The 20342-nt window shown below is 46.5% G+C and overlaps 1 protein-coding gene across 1 annotated transcript; it reads right to left on the reverse strand.

Moving 5' to 3' along the window:
- Positions 1–12506: 12506 nt before the first annotated feature.
- LOC143400316 (olfactory receptor 11L1-like) lies at positions 12507–13466 on the reverse strand. Its single transcript, XM_076857595.2, has one exon. It carries the CDS (start codon positions 13464–13466, stop codon positions 12507–12509), a length of 960 nt encoding a protein of 319 aa, XP_076713710.2.
- Between the last annotated feature and the right edge of the window lie 6876 nt (positions 13467–20342).

A 20342-nucleotide genomic window follows, 5' to 3' on the forward strand; every position in this document is an offset into this window, starting at 1 on the left:
AAGCAGGGGCAAAGCACACATGAAGAGCACCACTTGCCGTCATGGGGCATGTTCCAGGGCGCATCCCTGCCTGTTGAGGGAGGCTCTGCCTTAGCTCAGAGGGCCCCTTCCATCTCCTCCTCCTAAAGAGGGGCAGGGAGGAAGAGGAGTCGGAAAAGGGCAAGTTGTTTCCCAATCACTGTTACCTGGACATGGGACGTAATTTCTGTCTATTCCTCACAATGTGCAGATGGACAGGCCAAGGGCATGCGGGAGGGTAGGGCTGTCAGGTTGCCCACCCAGCCTGGGATAGCCCACCACAACTCCCAGCAGCCTGCACCCAAGATAACAGAGTTCCTCAGGGTACCGAATGCCTCTGCCAAACATTGATAAGAGACAGATGGCATTTGCATGTCTTTCAAGGTCAGACCTGTGTCATGCAAAGGTGGAGGAGGAAATAAGGACTGCACAAACATACTCAGTCCCTCTTTATGGCACCCATTTATGTGCCTGGCAGCCGGCCAACCTGTCAAAATGCTGTCCTTCCTGGACATGGAAAATAGGTGCAAAATGACCTGGGTCGGAGTGTGAGGAGCCAGGGAAGGGTGATGTCCAGGGCACAGCCATCCCAGAGCAGGGCAGCGGCTAGGCAGCTCTGCTGGCCTCGGGACCCTCATGGACCCACCTGAAGGAAGTGTAAAAGCCTGTCTTACACAGACCCCAGAGTGAGTGCTAAGCCTGAGGCACCCCGACAGCCCCTGATGTGACTCAGCCTGAGTTTTAACTGTGGCCACAACCCCCCACACACTGTAGCTCTCCTGGTTCAGGAAAACTAGTGAGGGAGGGAGGCTCTGAACTTGAGCCTTGGAAGATAAATGAGATGCAGGTGGGGCCACAGCCCTGGTCTCTGGAGGTAAAGGGAAGAGGCAGGTGTGGGGTGTGGAGAAGCCAGCAGAGCGAGGGTGAGCATCCCAGCCCCTAGTCCCACTCAGATCCAGTTCAAGAGGGAGAGACTGGCAGCCATGGTTCATGGGGCCAGCGATGAATGTCATTCCAATCCCACCATCACTTATCCAAGAGGTGGAGGAGACAGAGGGGGAGGATGTGGAGACAGCCTGGTGACACTGGGCCCAGCTGCTGGTCTGAGGAATGAGGCATCATGCCCTGCATGGCTGTGGCTCACAGAAGCCTCCTTCCAGGATGGCCTGAGCACCATGGTTAGGGCGGTGGATGTGAACTCACCCCAGCATGATTCCCTGGGACCATCAGGGGGACCCAGACCATGAAGACAGGGGGTGGCCACTGTGGGGGTGTGACAGGACAGGAGTCAGGCAGAGGTAGGGTCACCCCAGCTGCTGCCCTTCAGCACCTGCATGCACTCTGCTTCACAAGGACCAGCACAGCAGGGCAAGGCAGGCGGGGCAGAGCCCCAGACTCAGGGAGTGTGGAGATGGGACATTTCCAGGCTATACCCATCCCCTTTTCCAGGCCTCTCTACACTCATCTTTCCAGCTGCCCACCTGAATGGCCAGCATCTCGCTGCTCCAGGAGACCCAGCCCCGGCAGACCCAGCCCTGTGTGAAGTTGTTCCATCGCCTCTGAGGCAGGGCTGTTGGCTAGTATACTTTCTTGAACTTGTAATGGCTCCTTGCTCCTTGACTGGAGGAACTCTAGTGGGCAGAAAGATGCAGAGTAAAAGGTGGTCAAGACTTATCATGTGCACAAAATCATCTGATCCTCATGGAAATGTGATAGAGATACTATTGTCATTTTATAGTAAAGAAGAAATGCTCCTGGGCTGGGGATGTGGCTCAAGCGGTAACGCGCTCGCCTGGTATGCGTGCGGCCCGGGTTCGATCCTCAGCACCACATACAAACAAAGATGTTGTGTCCGCCGAGAACTGAAAAATACAAATATTTAAAAAAAAAAAAAAAAAAGAAGAAGAAGAAGAAGCAATGCTCCGAGAGCTACAGTAATGCACCCTTTTTGGGAGAAGTGGTACAGAAGTAGTGGGATTTGAACTCAGGGAGGGATGGGTCAGGAAGCTGTTATGTAAACTGTCTCTTCATGGTCAACAAGAGCAGTTCTTTCTCTAGGAAGTCCTCACCCCAGAACCTTCCATCCCAGAGAACAATCATGGGACATAGAAGCCACCAGAGGGGAAAATCCACTTTTTGCGTATTTGTTTCTATACTCCAATGTTTTGTTTTGGTTTTTGGTTTTTATTATTTCATTTTGTTTTTGGCAACAAGCATGTATTTCTTGTAATAATCTTTTTCCATCAGGTGGTATTTTAAAAATCAATAATAGCATGAAAAAAAAGAAACTATGGCTGAGTTTGTTAATATTAACATTAATCATTGACATACATAAAAGTATTCTTAGTATGCAATTAACATGAAACGAAGTAAACATCAAGTGAACATTAAGTCAATTTAGCATGATAGTGTTGACTCTTGAGCAGGAAAGAGGCTGAGGAAAAGGAGCCACAGCAGGTTGCTCAGGCGTGGGATGGGTGGGTGCTGGGGAGTCGGCCAGGATAAGCAGGGGCCACCTCTACCCTCCTCCAGATTAGTGCAGCAGGTGCTGGGCTGAACTGGAAGCCTTGGGTCTGCACCTGTAGTCAAAGCAAAGCAAGGAAGTTGTAGACGTCAGTGGAGAACACATCATTGGTAGGGGCTGTCCTCAAATCTCCCTTCTTTTTAGACCCTCCTTTCAATGACCCTCTGGTCATTCTATAGCTCTATCAATAAACTTGGTCTTCATAAATTGTAATGCCAGATTCGTGGGACCCTAGTAGACCTCCAGGAGCCAAATCCGACGTAATCACACAAGAGTCTTTATTTTTTTTTTTTTTGAGAATTTTTTAATGTTTATTTTTTAGTTTTCGGCGGACACAACATCTTTGTTTGTATGTGGCGCTGAGGATCGAACCCGGGCTGCACGTGTGCCAGGAAGGCGCGCTACCGCTTGAGCCACATCCCCAGGCCACAAGAGTCTTTATTGCAAGCTCGAGCCTGGACTCACAACCGTTCCCAATGCAGTGGTCCCAGGGAGTAAACCCCGGTCCTTTGTTCAATGAGGATTTTTAGGTTTTGGGGGGATACTCTATGCATCACAACATCACACAGCAAATCATTCCATACTGCAGGAAAATCAAACAACAGCTCTTAACATTGATTAGCACATTCAATGGCAGGAACAAGTTGGGTAAGGGTGATTGGTTAGTACAAGAGGGGGATTCCTTTGAACTGATTGGTTTAAGCCTCGAGGGGTGTACATGCTAAACTACATGGTTTCCCAACATGTTATCAACCACCATAAACTACTGCAGGGTTCATCTGGCATCCCAGGTATTTTCCCTGTCTCAAGCTTATTGGTGGTTGCTAGGGAGTTGCTATGGATCCTCACCTAGCCTGAGTCAGGGACACCTGGTGCTACAGATCTCTCCTGTTATTTGTAGACAAACAACTCAGCAGGGTGGGTGTGTGCCTAGGAGTGCAGTGGATTTTTCCAAGGACAAGGGTCACGCCCCCTTCCTTGGACAGGCTTTGCTGTGAGGTAGAGGCTGGTTTCACAATAATGGAGTCACATCAGTTTCTCAAAATGAAGAAGTTTTAGCCTTGATTTAATTCCAACTTTTCGATTTAAAAACAGAGCAAACATTGGAATGAACTTGGCAGAAGATGACTTCCAGCTTTATACAGACAACCATTTTTCCTTTGAGTATGGATTCACTCCTTCCTTTCAGAATTGTGCTGTCTTGGACCCTGGAAGCCATGAACTTGTTCAGCTGGGAGAAATCACCTTCTGACGAAGATGTCCAGCAGTAGGCATCATTCTCCTGGGGAAATGTGCCATCCAGCTTTCCTTTATGTGTCATCTGACATTAATTTTTTTCAGCAAAAATGCCATTGTTCCAAATGGATTAAATCTGCCTCAAAATACCACTCCATTTCTTTGTCAAAAGTAGGTACAGATATAATTGTGTCAAGAAATCAAAGAAGTTAAGTGAAATCTGTGTAAATAGCCCTTTTGCTTATTTAGACACAAATTTCAAAAATGGAAGATATCTTTTTTAAATAATATAAATTTTTAATACAAAATAAAATCACTTCTAATATGATGGGTTATTTCCTTTTATCCATACATTCTCTATTTTTCTCTATTTGCCAGAAACATTCTCTATTTTGGCTTGTTCAGCCTAACTCAGGTTTTGAAGGGAGCATGTGTCCATCAGAAACACTGAGAAAATGAGCAGGTAAACTCTGAGCCATGTAAGGTGAGCTCCAGCTCCGGTGACCTGGTAAACATCCACAAGTGACACACACACAGAGAACAGGGGAGGGGATGACTCAGCTGGGTCTTGGTTGACATGCTGTGGGCGTCAGCTCAAGCAAGGGTTTGCCAAGGGGAGTGTATGCTCTGGCTCTGGGAATGCCTCAGCACCAGGGCCTCCAATGGTCAAGGCAGGGCAGGGCATGGACAAGGTCAGACAGCCGGGAGGCCCTTTCCCATGGAAAAGCAGCCCAAGGGCACAGGTGCATGTTGGGTTCTCCAACCTGAGAGCCAGATTCTGCCTCCTCTGGGCAGCCTGCAGTTCCTCTCATCTTAGAATATTTGGTCCCTTGATTCTGTGTGTTTAGGAGGGCATAAGACAAATGTCCCCAGAATGTATCACTTATAGTCCTGATCTGAGGTGAAATTTGGGGGACTGAATTTCCTGAACCATAGCTGTAGGTATCATTCGGAGATCTTTAGACACATATGAACTGGAAGAAGAGGGGCTCTAATTTTTTTTTTTTTAATCTTCCTCAGACATTCACATGCAGTCTGGGGTGGAAACTCAGTACAGAGAACCCAGGGAAGGGTCATAGGGTCAGAATCATCTAGTGCAGGAATCAGCAGCAAATTATAGCCCACAGTCAGTGCCTATTTATATAAATAAAGTTTTATTGGAATGCAGAAACATCCATCTATTTTCTTATTGTCAACAGTTGCTTTTACTCCACAACTGCAAAGCTGAGGACCTGCCACAGAGTCCAGACAACCCGCATTCCTAAAATGATTTTCCCCCATCCTGACAGCCCCTGGCTTATAAAATCCTCAAGATGAGCATAAGCTCGTTTCCCCTTCTTTATTTCAATAGACTTATGTTAGTCAGGACATGGAGATTGTGCTGAGATAACAAATAAACCTCAACATTTCACTGGCTTAACAAATACTTCATCCTTAAAGTACACATCAAATAAGTGTTGAGGGCTATTAAATAGGAGGGTAGGTCTGTTCCACAAATCACTCATGATCCCTTGTTGATGGAGACTCCACTGTAACTGAGTCTTCTGGAATAGGAGGTCTTAGTTTCCTAGAAAGAGAAAAGCACATGTGGAAATCTCACCTCCCTTCTGACCCTTTTTCAATGCTAAGGAAATAAATGTCACTTTCCTTCTCAATCAACCGGTGAGAGCTAGTCACATGGCCCCACTTTATTTAAAGGTATCTGGAAGTGAAGTCTCCAAAAGGAAACAGGAACCAGCTATCAGTGGGAATTAGCAACGTCTGCATGACAAACTTCTGCTTTAGGTAGCCTATTAGCGTTTACAGACTGACTGACATGCAGAGTGTGTGTGAATACATCAGTATGCCACTAATCCATTAGGACACTTTTTCTCTGAACCTCCAAGGGAACCCATCGCCCTCCCCAACAAGTAGCCAAACACCTACTACCAGCCATCCAGCCAACGTGGCAGACATGGCAAAGTGGAGAGGGCTCTATTTTGTAAGCCATGTTTACAAGTTAAGGGTTCCCAAGGAGCTGCGCATCTGAATGTTCTGTGTTGATTCTGTTGTCCTGTGGCCCCTGCAACATCAAGGAAGCTTTGGTGTGGACTGTGTGATACATGAGAAGTGATCAGAAGCACGCAGAGCATACCCTGTTCCAGCAGGGATCCCTGAAGGCGACCCTGCTCCTCCAGGACAGCCATAATCCCTGCAACCTTCAAGGAGATGGCTCAGGAGGACGGGTCCTGGTATAAGCCATATGCCCGCCACGCCAATCAATTCTCCCAGACCTCTACCTCTATAGGGAAGACTTCGTCTTAAGGGTAGAGGAGTGGGACAAAATGAAGAGATGAACTTGGAGATAAGGGAGAACATTCATTTGTTGACCAGTCTTGTTCCTACCAGCCGGCATCCCAAGCAAGCATATAATGCAGACTGGATTAATATCTGGAAAACCAGAGGAAAATGCTTCCAGTTATTCTGTGGGTCTAAAAGCAGTCAGTACATCCAGCTGAGAAGTAAGAAAGGTGTGTGGCTCGTCACAGTGAGTCAACATGGAATAAAGGGTCTCCAGTAGCAGAAGAGTTAGAAAGGCAGGGCTGGAGGAGGAGTTTGGGGGAGGCAGTTGGTCCCAATGTGGTGGGAGAAGGTGGGTCTGGCTACCAAGAACCTGACTATATGACCTTGTGGAGGAAAGTTTACAGATAAAACCACCCATTGCACCCATCACAGGTCCAGATGAGTCATGGCAGGATATTTTCAAGATGGCAGTCTGAGGCTCGGAGAGGAAGAGTCAAGGACTCTGAGGAGCAGCTGGGCCCAGACAGACATGCTTCACCCTGATCTGGCCACAGGCTCCTCTGGCCATTGGGTAAAACCTAGAGACCCCTTTTCAGAATATTTTTTAAATGTATAAAATAAGATACATCGGCTCATAAAATAAATTAATTATATATATAAATACAGCTTAAAAGGTAGTATGACCTTCTGTATTGACTTGAAGAATAAGCTTAGAGGAAGGCCTAATAACTAGTGACTTTGAAGTCATGGTGATGATAAATGAAATTTAGAGTTTCAAAAAAGCTGTGGTTTAAGAGAACTTGTGGTCTCTCTTGGCAACCAAATCACCAATCTTCCTAACCCACTGTTTGACAACCTTCCCTCATCATGGAAGACAAGGCTAAATTTGTTTTTTGTTTTTTTTCTTCTTCTTCTTCTTCCCTTTTTGGTACTGGGGATAAGTTCCTAGCCCTTTTTATTTTTACTTTGAGATAGGGCCTTGCTAAGTTGCTGAGGCTGGCCTTGAACTTACAATCCTCCTGCCTCAGCCTCTTGAGTCACTGGGAAAGACAGGTGTGTGTCTCCTCACCTGTCAAGGCTAAATTTCTTATAGGACTGGGAAAGTAAGACTTTTTCACACCATGTTTACAGACCCTTGAATGCTACGGACAGATTCCTGGCATGCACCAATGCAGGCTGAGGACTTCTGCAGCACTGGCCTGCATGGGCCGAGGGTCTGGTTAGCCCACTCCTGGATTGATCCACCACATTTCCAGTAGTAAGAGGTGGAGTGAGGAAGCCCCCAACCATCAGGGGCAGTTAGATTCCCTGTGAGTAAACCATTCCAAAGGAACAGACTTCATTTATAATATGTGGGAATGTTCAAGTCTAAGGTACACCAAGAAGAAACAGCAGAGGTTGTAGGGAAGGGCAGTCAGGAGGCAACCGAACTAACATGTCACTGGAGACTTCCATGGCTGCAGGGCGCATGTCACCTCAAACTTTACATATTGAAATGCAGTCCCCACTGTGATGGTACTGAGGACAGGGCCCCTCAAGGGTACATAGATAAGCAGGGTGGAGCCCTCGTGAGTGGGACTCTGCCCTTATCAAAGGGACCCCAGAGAGCTCTCCTTTCTCGTGTGAAGGTCCAATGAGCAGTCACCCATCTACAACCTAGAAGGTGGCCCTCACCAGAACCCAGCCTTGCTGGTGAGCAACCTCAGACTACCAGACACCAAAACTCGGAGAAAGAAGTTCTGTAGCTTAGTATCGCCCAGTTTGTGGTATTTTGTTACAACGCACCAAGCTGACTAGGATAGACACAGCCTAAACTGTAGGACTGCTCGTTTTCCAAAAAATACAAGGAAAGAAACACCTGGAAGAGCCCTCCTAGAATCAGAACAAATTTAAAACATGGGCTTTGGGAACTGTCCCTTCCAATGAGTGAATTTGATCACATAACTATGAGGCCATGGAGACCCAGGACTTGACTGAAAATGACTGAGCAACCAGCCTGCAGGTGGGGAGTTAGGAACCGCTTAGGTCTGGCAAAGGTGGCCACAGCAGCAGCCATCAAGGCGACCGGAGCAGCTGTATCCTCTGAAGGCCACCTGAGGAGGCATACCTCAATACCTGGCACCACGGACTGGCTAAATTGACACGAAAAGGTAAACTTCACATGTGCCCAAGACGTCAGACTTAAACCATCTCCCGAGTAGACATCTGTTCAAAGAACCAAAGGAAATTGGTGAAGAATTAAAGGAAGGTGCAATGACAATGTCACATGAGTCGTATTACCAAAGGGCAGAAACTGTGGAATTGAACTATAGAAATCTCAGATGGAATTTCTGGAGTTGCAAAGGGCAGTTGTGGCGGTGAGCATTTTGTAGCAGATGTGAAGCAGCAGAAGAAAGAACTAACAAACTTGAAGGTGGGCTGGCAGAGGTAGTAAAACCCAGATGACAGACAGGTAAAGGACAGAAGAAACCAAAGACCAACTGAGAGTTGTGAGGCACACACGTGTGTTGTGACCCATGCATAACAGAAGCACCAAAAGAGAGGAAAAGTGGAAAAACATCCAAGACACAATGACTTGAAACTTCCTGAATTTATTGAAAAACTCTACATATACAGTAAGCTCAACAAAGCTGTCCTCCCCTGGCCCACTCTGCACAGCTTGGACCTGCAGAGCCTCCACATTACATGAGCAAATTCCATAAAATCCTACCCCATGTACATATGTCCAATGTAAATAGCCAACATGTGTCCAGCAGGATGTTCGAGGTGGATTTGTACCATAGAGGAGCATCCTGATTCTGGAGCACCCTCCTGCCCGACTCCAGGGCTGGTTTCTGTCTTTGGTCTGCTGGCTAAGCAGTGATTGACTGGATAGCTGCTGTGAGGTCTGTTCTCCCATCACCACCCCTGAGCTAAGTAGGACAAATGCAAAGGGATCCGCAGACACCTAAGAATAAGAAAGCTGAAAGACAAGAGGAAATCTTGAAAGTAGCAAGAAAAAAACAAACTACCTATCTACATGTTCAGTGTAATTCCTATCAAAATACCAATGATATTATTCCCAGAAAAAGAAAAATAATCCTAAATTTTGTATTAAACCACAAAAGATCCTGAAAAGCCAAAGTAGTTCTGGGGGGCAATAATAAATTTTAAAAATTTGAATAAAGTTAAATAAATTCAAAATTACAGCTGGAGGTATTAAAATACATGACTTCAAAACATACCACAAGGGGCCTGGGGAGATAGCTCAGATGGTAGAATGCTTGCCTCATGTGCACAAGGCCCTGGGTTCAATCTCCAGCACAACAAACAAACAAAAAAACCACAAACAGCATGGTACTGACTTAAGAAAAGACACAGAGAACAATGGAACGGAACAAATCCACATGTTTATTGCTAGCTAATTTTGAACAAATGCAGCAGGAAAATCTCTGTAATAAATGAGACTGGGAAACTGGATATCCAAAATCAGAAACTGGACCACCATCTTTCACTTTATTCCCTCCCCTCAAAAAAAAATCATCTCAAAATGGATCAAAGATTTAATGTGAGACTGAAAACTACAAAAGTACTAGAAGAAAACATAGGGAAAATGCTTCAGAATATTGTTCAGAGCAAAGTTTTGTTTTGTTTTGTTTTTTTTTTAATGTGACTCCACAAACAAACAGAAGCACAAACAGACAAATGCTCTGACATCAAACTAAAAACGCATCTCAACAGCAAAGGAAATGATCCACAGAGCAACAGAGACCCTACAGAACAGGTGTGGACACCTGCAAGCTACTCACCCCACAGGCCTTAACAGCCAGAATAAGTAAGAATGTAAGCAACTCAACAGCAAGAAGAAAGGATGATCCCACTTAAAACCCGGCAAGTGACCTGAGTAGACATTTCTCAGAAGATACCCAATGGGCCAAGAAGTATTTTTAAAAAACGCCCAACATCACTGATTGTCAAGGAAATGCAAATCAAAACCACAGGAGACAACATAACACTCAGTTAGAGGGGCTACTGTCGAAAGAGAGCCCCAGCAACGCCAATAGAAGAACACAGAGCCCCAGATCGCCAGGGGGAGAACACAGAGCCCCAAACTTGCCAGATGGAGAACACAGAGGACCAGCACTGCCAGAGGGAGAGCCAAGAGCCCTAGGCACCACGGGCACCACCACCGACCTTGTAAACATAAGCAGGTGAAAGTGCCCAATCCTATCTCCATTTCTAAGACCTCATCCAAGGAAGACTTCTGCCTTCTGCCCCTGAGGCTGAACCAAGTTCTCTCCCTCTGAGCACTGCCACTTCACACTTGTCCTGGACCCCATCCTGCCCAATCCCAGGATTCAGTGTTATAGTTAAAGCTTCCTCCCGGGGTTTCCTAAACTGACTTCCAGACCACTCACCTATAATCGAATCAAGCCTTTATTGAAGCACACCGGTGGCGGCTGACCAGAACATAAAGCTGTTACCCTGATCAGCCCCGAACAATTGCAAGGGCGCCCCTTATAAGCCTGAAAACCGCAAAAGGGACATTTGGGGGTCTAGCCAATGCAAGCAAGCCAGGTTACAGAAGCGAGCGAGTGTAGTCAGGTGGCAGGACCCTTAGCCAATCACAATTAGCCCAGTCACCCCAGTTACAGAAACAGAGCCCTGTTACCCTAGTTATAGAAACAATGCCCCATTAGGTAGTTTCATGTTCTTAAATGTTTCTATAGCAAAAGGAAAAGAACATCTTACCACAGTCATAATAACCCTTCCACTTGGCATGGTTGTTTTACAAAATGGAGTCACAAAACAAAATGAAGTCACTTTGGTTTGACTATCACATCAGGTGCCACTTATACTAGAGACCTCTCAGGCTTTTGCACACTAATGGCCTTCCCCACCTGCGTTGGAATCGACCTAGGTGCTAACATCTTACAATTTATAAAAACACAACTACACCTCCCGTGAGATATTTGGCTCTCACCCCTTCAACTACCCTTCAGGAAAACTGTTTGCAATCAAAGCTGCTCCCTTCCCTCCGGAGCATTCTCTGGGGCACTGCCCCCTGTGGTATCACCCCCTGCATGACAAAGACACTGCCTTCTCGGGACAGCAGTGCTCTGGGTCAGGCAGAGTGCAACCCCCTGGCTCCAGCTTCCCTGCTGTCCCTTCCTCCTGCCAGCTCTGCCCCTGAGCCACCAGCTTTGCAGCTAGCTCAGCCTCCTCCTGGCATCTCCTACCACATGGGGTTCCTCCTCCCACCTTTTTGTATTTTCCATTCCTTTCCATTCCTCTGTCTTTGCTCTCTTGATTTTTTTGGTTGCACTTTCCTGAAGGGACCTGCTTTCATGAATTTCATTATCAAATCTAAACTCAAACCAACTTCCTCTACCCCATGAGCTGCTGCATTGACCCCAACAGTTCTTTCTCTGTCTTTTCTTTAAATAGTCTTTAAATAGTTGTAAATGCAAAATTCATCTTCAATTCTATATTTAGTGCCCTCCAATAATCAATCATTTCTCTTAGTGCAAAATCCAAAACCTCTACAGGACTACTAATGATCCACAGGAACAAGGCTCTACCCCTCTCCAGGCTGACCTCTGTCCACCTCCCCAGTCACTCTGCCTCCCTCTTCTGTCCTGCATGCCACCATCTCAGCCTGGACTTCTCTGTCCACTTCTGCTCTCCTCCTCCCAGCAGTGAAGGTTAAGCACTAGGTGGGCAGAGCTTCCCCAACCCCCTGCTGATGCAGGCCTTGCTGGTCTGCCTTCACACCCAGCCTACTCTCTGTCCCACAGTGATCTAGAGAAACAGAAGCACATCCTTATTCTCTATAGGGCTCAAGCCCTCTTGCCTTCTGGAATTAGGCTTCATTGAGGCCAATCTTCCTCACCTTTTCTATATCTTGTATCTCCAGGCACTGCAGACTGCAGCAGGAGACCTCTTACTTCAGGGGATTAAAAGTATTTGTGGAATTAACAAATGGAACCTGTGGGGGTGGAGGGTGGGGGGAGTGGCAGAGATCTCCTAAATCCTGGCTGAGTGGAGGGGATTTGTGTTGTGCTGGGGGCCTGACCCCAGGCCCATTATAGCAGAGAGCACTCTGATCTTCCTCTCCCTTCACCCCTTCCTTCCTTCCCTGAAACTTCATTAAGCAGAAAATACTAAAAGTCTAACTTATCCAAGGCAAATGTTTGGCACTTCAAAACTCCTTATTTGCTCTGGGCCTGGGGATATAGCTCAGTTGTAGAGCGCTTGCCTCACATGCATAAGGCTCTGGGTTCAATCCCTACACCCCCCCCAAAAAAAAAAAAAAAATCCTTATTTGTTCTCTTATCACTAGGAGATAATGCAGGACAAAACACAATTCCAAAGTCTTGGTTTCCTTTTTCATTCATTCTTGCCACAGCTGTCACACATCAGGTTTGAGGTGTGCAAGGCCAGTTTCCCAACAGTGTGTAAGAGGTTAGAAATGCCTGTCCATAGGCTGTGCAAATGCAAGGGAATCCTTCAGGGACCAGTGGCCGCACTGCCTTATGATGACTTTTCTAACAGGCTCCTTGAAGTCTTTGTTCCTCAAGCTGTAGATGACTGGGTTCATCAGTGGTGTGACCACAGTGTAGAAGACAGAGATGATCTTGTTGATTTCGGGTGACAGGTGGGCACTGGGGCGCACGTACATGGAGATCATGGTCCCATAGTAGATGGTGACAACAGCCAGGTGAGACCCACAGGTGGAGAAGGTCTTCGTCCATCCAGAAGCTGAAGGGATCCTCAACATGGAGAACACAATGAAGACATAGGACATGAGGGTCAGGAGAAAGCAGACGCACAGCACTGTGACCGACAGGACAAAGATGGCCATCTCGGTGACGTGGGCACTGGAGCAAGAGAGTTGCATGAGCGGTGGGAGGTCACAGAAGAAGTGGTTGATCTGGTGGGGCCCACAGAAGTCCAGCTGGGAAATCATCATGAATGGCAGAAAGCCTGTGCCCACCCCTGTCAACCAGCAGAGGGCCACCAGGTGCCTGCAGGTGTCAGGGCTCATGAGGAAGGGGTAGTACAGTGGACTGCAGATGGCCAGGTGGAAACACTCAGTAGCCACAGAGAACACAAAGAAGTAAAGCTGAGCCATACAGGCGGAGAAGGAGATGGCCCAGCCCCAGGAGGCTAGGTTGGCCAGGAGAAGGGGCACGATGGTGGACGTGTACCAGATCTCCAGAAAAGAGAGGTGCTGGAGGAACGTGTACATGGGGGAGTGCAGGCGCTGGTCCTGGCTCACCACTGCGATGATGACGATGTTCCCGGTGAGGGTCAGGAGGCAGATGAGTAGGAAAATGGTGAAGAGCAGGGTCTGCCACTCCTGAAGGGTCTGGAATCCGAGCAGCTGAAACTCGGTGACCACAGACACATTTGGGGTTTGCATCGTCTGGGGGCAGGGAGTGCAGAAAACATGTATGAAAAGCACAGGGTGCAATGACCGTTGGTGTTTGGACCTTCAGGGATTTTTTGTTTTGTTTTAGGTTTGCATGTGCTGCTCTTGGGAGGTTCAAATGCACAGTCCCATGCTCCTTTTATTTGACCACTTTTGGATCTGCAGATCAATGATTCCACGCTTTGACCCAGTCACTCCTCCGTCTCCTCAGTGAGGATTGCAAATGTGTTCTGTTTTCAAACCTCAGCATGGCCTTGTCTCTCTGTACCTTCAGCAAGTGATCTATTTGATCAGAAGCCTGGGGTCCCCATGGGAGCACGTGCAGGCTTAGGCCACTAACACCCCCACCTACCCTTCGTCTGTACCCTGAAGGAGTGGTGTGCATGGGTCTCAGCTAGTCCCTCACTTGAGCTGTGTCCTTCCCCATGCTGGGAGGTGCTGCAGGTTTCCAACTCACCCTCTCCTGGCCAGCAGTGGCCACCTCTCTGCTGGAGTTGTTCCAGTTTACCAAAAGCCTGGTTTTCATTCCCTGTAAACGAGAGGTGAAGCACACCATCAAGGTTCAGCTGTGCTGCCTCCGTGGGCTTCCCACCCGCAGTGAACTCCTTCCCTGGTGGAGACCATCCCTTCCTTCAGTGGCCCTTAGTCCTCTGCTTCATTTATGAGTTGGTTTGTGCATTTGCTTGTTGTAGTGGGGGTTGAACCTGGGCCTCACTCATGCAAGGCAGGTGCTCTACCTCTGAGCTCCACCCCAGCCCTTTTTTTTTTAAAGAGAGAAACAGAGAGAATTTTAATATTTATTTTTTAGTTTTCGGCAGACACAACATCTATGTTTGTATGTGGTGCTGAGGACCGAACCCAGGCCGCACGCATGCCACGCACTGAGCGCACTACCGCTTGAGCCACATCCCCAGCCCACACCCCAGCCCTATTGATTTTAGACAGGGCCTCACCAGTTGCCCAGGCTGGCCTGGCACTTGCCACCCTCCTGCCTCTGCCTCTGAGAAGCTGGGATCACAGGCGTGACCACCACCACCTCCAGCTCCTCTGCTTGCTTTGTCCACTGCTCTCAGGACCCCTCCCTCTTCCTGATCAGCTCGTCACTTGATATCCGTGACCTTCTCTGGGTTCCACCATAGCTGGATCTTCATGTTTGCAAACTCTCAGGGTTTACAGCAGCTCAGTATGCAGCTCTTGACTTTACTCATTCATTCATTCATGGTGCTGGGGTTACACCGGGCCTCCTGCTAGCCTGACTCTAGGTTAAGCCTCTCGGCTCTTAACCCTCAATTTCACGGGTCAGTCTTGAATATTAGTGTGCAAACAGCTGTCCCATCTGAAATGCACCACAGATGTCCACTCAGCTCCTGAGGCTTCTGTGACCTCACCTCCCAAAGCTGTCCACCAGACCCTTGGTGCAGCTGTCCACCCCCACTAGGGGGCACTCTTCACCAGTCGCTCAACCAGAAAACCTTGACTTTGACCCAATATTAGACTGTTCTGCAAAATCAGCTGGCTCCATCTGCAACTATTTCCAGATCCAGGGGGATCACTATTATCCGCCCACTTTGTTGCTGCCTGGAATAGGTGCCACCATCTCTCACCCTGATAGCTGCAACGCTTTCCCTGTGACCCTCCATGACCACCGTGCCCTACTCAGTGACTCAGTCTCTGTGAGGAAGTGAAAGCGCATCTTACACAGAGGCACAGAGGAGCTGGGGATCGTCCCTGGTTGGTGAACAGAACACTGGCCAGTCCACACACTCCCCTGAGGACCCTCTCTTCTGCTGATTTGCCACTTGGCTCATCATCTCTAAGACTGCAGTTAGGTTTGTTGCTGTGTTTGTTTTTTCCTCTCATGCCTGGGCAAAAGCATCAGGAAGGCTATGTCCACTGAACAAGGAAACTTTACATGGACTGAAGACGACATCGTAAGCTCTATGAATCTGCCTTCAGGAGCCCAGCATGGAGCAGGAAGCCTCATGCACACACTGGATCTCTTAAATCCAGCTCAAGACGAGGCCATGGGGACCCCAGGGCATTCTTGGTTGGCTGGGCCCTGTGGGTCCTCTGCCCTGCCTCTCACACCTGGGTCTGCTCTTCTCCTTGCCCATTTGGCTCCTGACTCTTATCTCCTCTGGGTTCTTCTAGTCACCCAGATCTTGGCTTTCTGTCCCCTTCATAGGCCCCTGGGATATTGTCCCTGGACATGTCTGTGGGCTCATTTCCCACATCCTTTTGCCCCGTCAGAGACCACTTCCTGCCTGAAGTCTGGAGGAGCTGGTCACCTGTGTCAGCAGGTGACACCATCCAAGGCAAGCGCTGCCCCTTGGTCTGAAGAGCATATCCCAGCAGTTCTGCCTCCGACCTTCGCATGACAACCAGGGGATGCTGGATGCTGGAATTTAACCACATAGAAGGATTTGCTCCAAGACTGGGCGATACTTAGAAGCTGTCTGGGCACACAGCCATGATACAGCTACGCCCCCAGATTCTTATAGTTATTAACTACACGATCTTGGAACATGGTCTTTTCCTGCCTTGGCTTTCTCACTTTTTGTATGTGACATTATCATGTAATTAAGTAAATCTATTTACTGTTTCTTTTAAATGTAATATCCTGCTTATCTCGCTCACTTTTACAGACCCTTATATACAGCTTATATCATATGTTTATTACCATTGACCTTGATCATGAATAAATTAAAAATAAATCATTTAGCCATGGGGAAGTATGATATGCAGGTTTGTGAGACCCCAATAAAAGCAAACAAGCACAGCATCCCACTAGACTAAGTTTACAGGGTTTGGGGCTCAGTTTCCCAGTTAAAGTTCCTTTTGGGGGGTGGGGTACTGGGGAATGAACTCAGAGGAACTCAACCACTGAACCACATCCCCAGCCCTATTTTGTATTTTATTTAGAGACAGGATCTCACTGACTTTCTTGAAACCTTGATGTTGCTGAGGCTGGCTTTGAACTCCAAATCCTCCTGTCTCAGCCTCCTGAGCCTCTGGGATTACAGAAGTACACCACAGCTTCTGGCTAAACTTTCTCTTGTATGTTCAAATGCAAAAAGAAACTGAACTTATTTAATCATCATTCATTGCTTAAATACTTTCAATAATAAACTCACTACAATTACTTAAATATTATTTCCAACTTTTAAAATTAGCTTCATTAGCTGGGTATGGTGGCGCATGCCTGCAATCCCAGTGGCTCTGGAGGCTGAGACAGGAGGATTGTGAGTTTAGATCCAGCCTCAGCAAAAACAAGGTACTAAGAACTCAGTGAGACCCTGTCTCTAAATAAAATACAAGGTAAGGCTGGGAATATGGTTCAGTGGTTGAGTGCTCCTGAGTTCAATGTCTGGTACAAAAAAAAAAAAAAAAGATTAGCTTCATTACATTAGCTGAAAATAATAAAGATTGCTGCCTGCTTCAGTACTAGGGCAACCATCATAACCTCAAGTCTAATTCTGTAGGTTTTTTTTTTTTTTCAAATTATATGAGAATAAACACAATCAAGAATATTATCGTTCTTTTTTTAATGTTTTTCAGATATCAATGGACCTTTATTTTGTTTATTTATATGCAGTGCTGAGAATCAAACCCAGTGCCTCACACATGCTAGATAAGTGCTCTACCACTGAGCCTCTTACCCCAGCCCCTTTATTGTTCTTACATGCCATCTGCCTACAGTACATTAAATGGCTTTGATGTCTCAGGATGCCTTTTTAAGTTTTTGTTGTTGTTGTCATTACAGTTTTATATCCCAGCACATTTAGGCAAGACCATCTCTTTCCACATAGGCAGAGCAAGTTGCCTTGACAAGGAGGAATCCACAACCATAGCCAGGAGACTGTGCCCTTGGATGTGAAACACATACCATGCTGATTTTCTCCTTGAAAAGCTGCCTCATCTGCACGCGCCTCCCCTGCTGTCCCTGTGGCCATCACATGGAGACCCAAGGGCTGCTGCTCTGAAAGCTGCCTTGCCCTCCTCTGACCCAAAGTCCGCCTACATTTTCCTTGTGAGAGCTGGAACTTGTCTCTCCTGCTGAAGTCTGGCTCTGGGTGGAGCAGACTTCTCCTTTCAGTAACCCTGGGTATCTTGGGGACCTGGCCCTTCCGAGAATCCTTTTCCCCAATGTGTTCTATAATTTGCCAATCAAGTCTGTAAACAAAGAAAGCTAACTTCTGAGATTCCTCTGTGTCCACTGAGGCTTTGTTGTGGATAAAATGTTGAGATAGAAGCAATTCGTACATTCTTTATAAGATGGATTTAATTTCTTCTTGCCTTAGAATGGGTCCCACCTTTGCTATAATATATGTATATATATATATATATATATGTGTGTGTGTGTGTGTGTGTGTGTGTGTGTGTGTGTGTGTGTATGTATAGGTGTACATATCTACATGTATGTGACAGCAATGGTAGGACCATATACATACACACACACACACACACACACACACACACACACATATATATATATATATATATACATATATATACATATGTCTAATATATATCTCCATGTTCAAACTAACTCATTCAATTAAAGAAATCTTGCAAAAGGTTATTCTTTTTTTTTTTTTTTTTTTGTACCAGGGATTGTACTCAGGGGCACTTGACCACTGAGCTACATCCCCAGCCATATATTGTGTTTCATTTAGAGACAGGATCTCACTGAGTTGCTTAGTGTCTCACCATTGCTGAGGCTGGCTTTGAACTCCTGATCCTCCTGTCTCAGCCTCCTGAGCCATTAGGATTACAGATGTATGCCACTACACCCAGCTTAAAGCTCATTCTTGGCCTGGGGATGTAGCTCAGTTGGTAGAGTGCCTAACTCAAGTGCACAAAGCCCTGGGTTCAATCCCCAGCACCACAAAAAAAAAAAAAAAAAAAAATCATTCTTAGTGAATCTCTCAATCTAAGAAAATGCAACATATGAATTACAGACGAATTGGAAAAGATTATCAACCCAGGTCTTAAGTATAGCGGGATTTATTTTTAATCTAAGTATGTGGAAGTCTGTCTACTTAAAATTCAATTTGTTAATACTTCTAGTGAAAGTGATTTTGAATATTTCAGTTTAAAAGAAAATGTTGAAGTATTGAATAAAGAAGTTAAAAAATAGAAACTTCTTTTTTTTTTTTTTGCTTTTTTAATCAATCATTAATTTAAGTACCTACTACATGCCTTGACCTCTTTGGAGTATTAGGATACACAAGAGAATCACACAAATAATGTGACAGAGAAGGCTACATCATTAGTTATTTGTTGATGCTGATTTGACAGTTTTTTTAAAAAAATATGATTTATATGTATAGTTTTAGAAAATTTGGAAAATGAAAGAAACTACAGACAAAATGTATATTTCCAAATACCCAGAGTACTGTCACCCAGAGTCAGGCCCCTGGTGCTCTGCCTTAGACACTCCTCATGTGGCCCACCTACTGGGTCACACAGCAGGGATTCTAGTCTATAGTCTGTAGCTTGGCTTTTCTGCAGGTTTTTTTTTTTTTTTTTAATGGTTAATATCCAGCCTGACGTGGTAGCACATGCCTGTAATCCCAGTGGTTTGGGAGGCTGAGGCAGGAGGATTGTGAGTTCAAAGGCAGCCTTGGGGGCTGGGGATGTGGCTCAAGCAGTAGCGTGCTCGCCTGGCATGCATGCGGCCCGGGTTCGATCCTCAGCACCACATACAAACAAAGATGTTGTGTCCGCCGAAAACTAAAAAATAAATATTAAAAAATAAAAATAAAAAAAGAAAGAAAATTAATACAAACCCTTCTTAAAAAAAAAAAAAAAAAAGGCAGCCTTGGCAACTTAGCAAGGCACTAAGCAACTCAGTGAGACCCTGACTCTAAATAAAATACAAAAATAGGGCTGGGATCTGGCTCAGTGGTCGAGTGTCCCTGAGTGCCCCTAAGTGCCCCGGATACCCCTCCCTCCCAAAATAATAATAATAGTTAATGTCTGTGATAGGCCTTTTCTCTCTAGTGGGAAAATTAACATACTGTTTATGGATCCTGTTTCAGGATGGACCATTTCCATCTGATGCCATTATAGCTCTTCTAAGACCCGAGTACTTGCAGAGAGAGGCTTGGTGGGGCCTGCAAAGCAGATTGTGTATTCTTTCTTTGTCAACTGCAGAAATAAGGTGACAGACCCATGTGCAGGTCAGGCCCAGCTGGAGAAAAGGAGAAGGCCAGCTGCAGGCTTTCAAAGACCATCTCAGCTCACCTCCACAGGCCAGAGGGGCCCTGGGACGAAGCAATGTGCATAACCACCACCAGAATGTATCAGCTGCACAAGTCAGCCCAGCTGCCCAGTGAGAGCTGGTCATGGCGGGCAGGGCATCAGGAAGCTACCGATCAATGTTCCGCCATGTCATGACAGGGTGGGCTTCCCTATCCTGCAGATGGAGACACATCATCTCTAGAAGGAAGGGAATATTGACATGGCTTGAAATGTATAAAGTGCAGGGCACAGTGTGCATTTGTATGTTCCCACAGGATTAAAGACATCAACATGTGTGCACCCACAGGCTACGGGAACTTAGTTTTGGAAGGCCCTGCTCTGTGCTCCTCTCCCACTCAGTCATTGCTATGGTGTGGCTCTTACTTGTCCCTCAAGAGTTCATCTGCTGGGAGTGTGGGTGAGCCCCAGAGAGATGGTGATACAGCCAACAGGGCCCAGCCAGAGCCTGTGCCAGCTGTTTGGATTTCCAGTCACGAAAAGTATCAGTGAAATTGTTCTTTTCCTTATAAAGTTAGCCCATCTCATGTATCATGTTAAAGTAATGCAAAATGAACTCATGCGTTCATCTTCCCCTCTTCCTCCCAGCCCAAGTCACATGGT

The sequence above is a fragment of the Callospermophilus lateralis genome, chromosome 5 (assembly GCF_048772815.1).
Source record: "Callospermophilus lateralis isolate mCalLat2 chromosome 5, mCalLat2.hap1, whole genome shotgun sequence".
NCBI classification, from domain to species: domain Eukaryota; kingdom Metazoa; phylum Chordata; class Mammalia; order Rodentia; family Sciuridae; genus Callospermophilus; species Callospermophilus lateralis.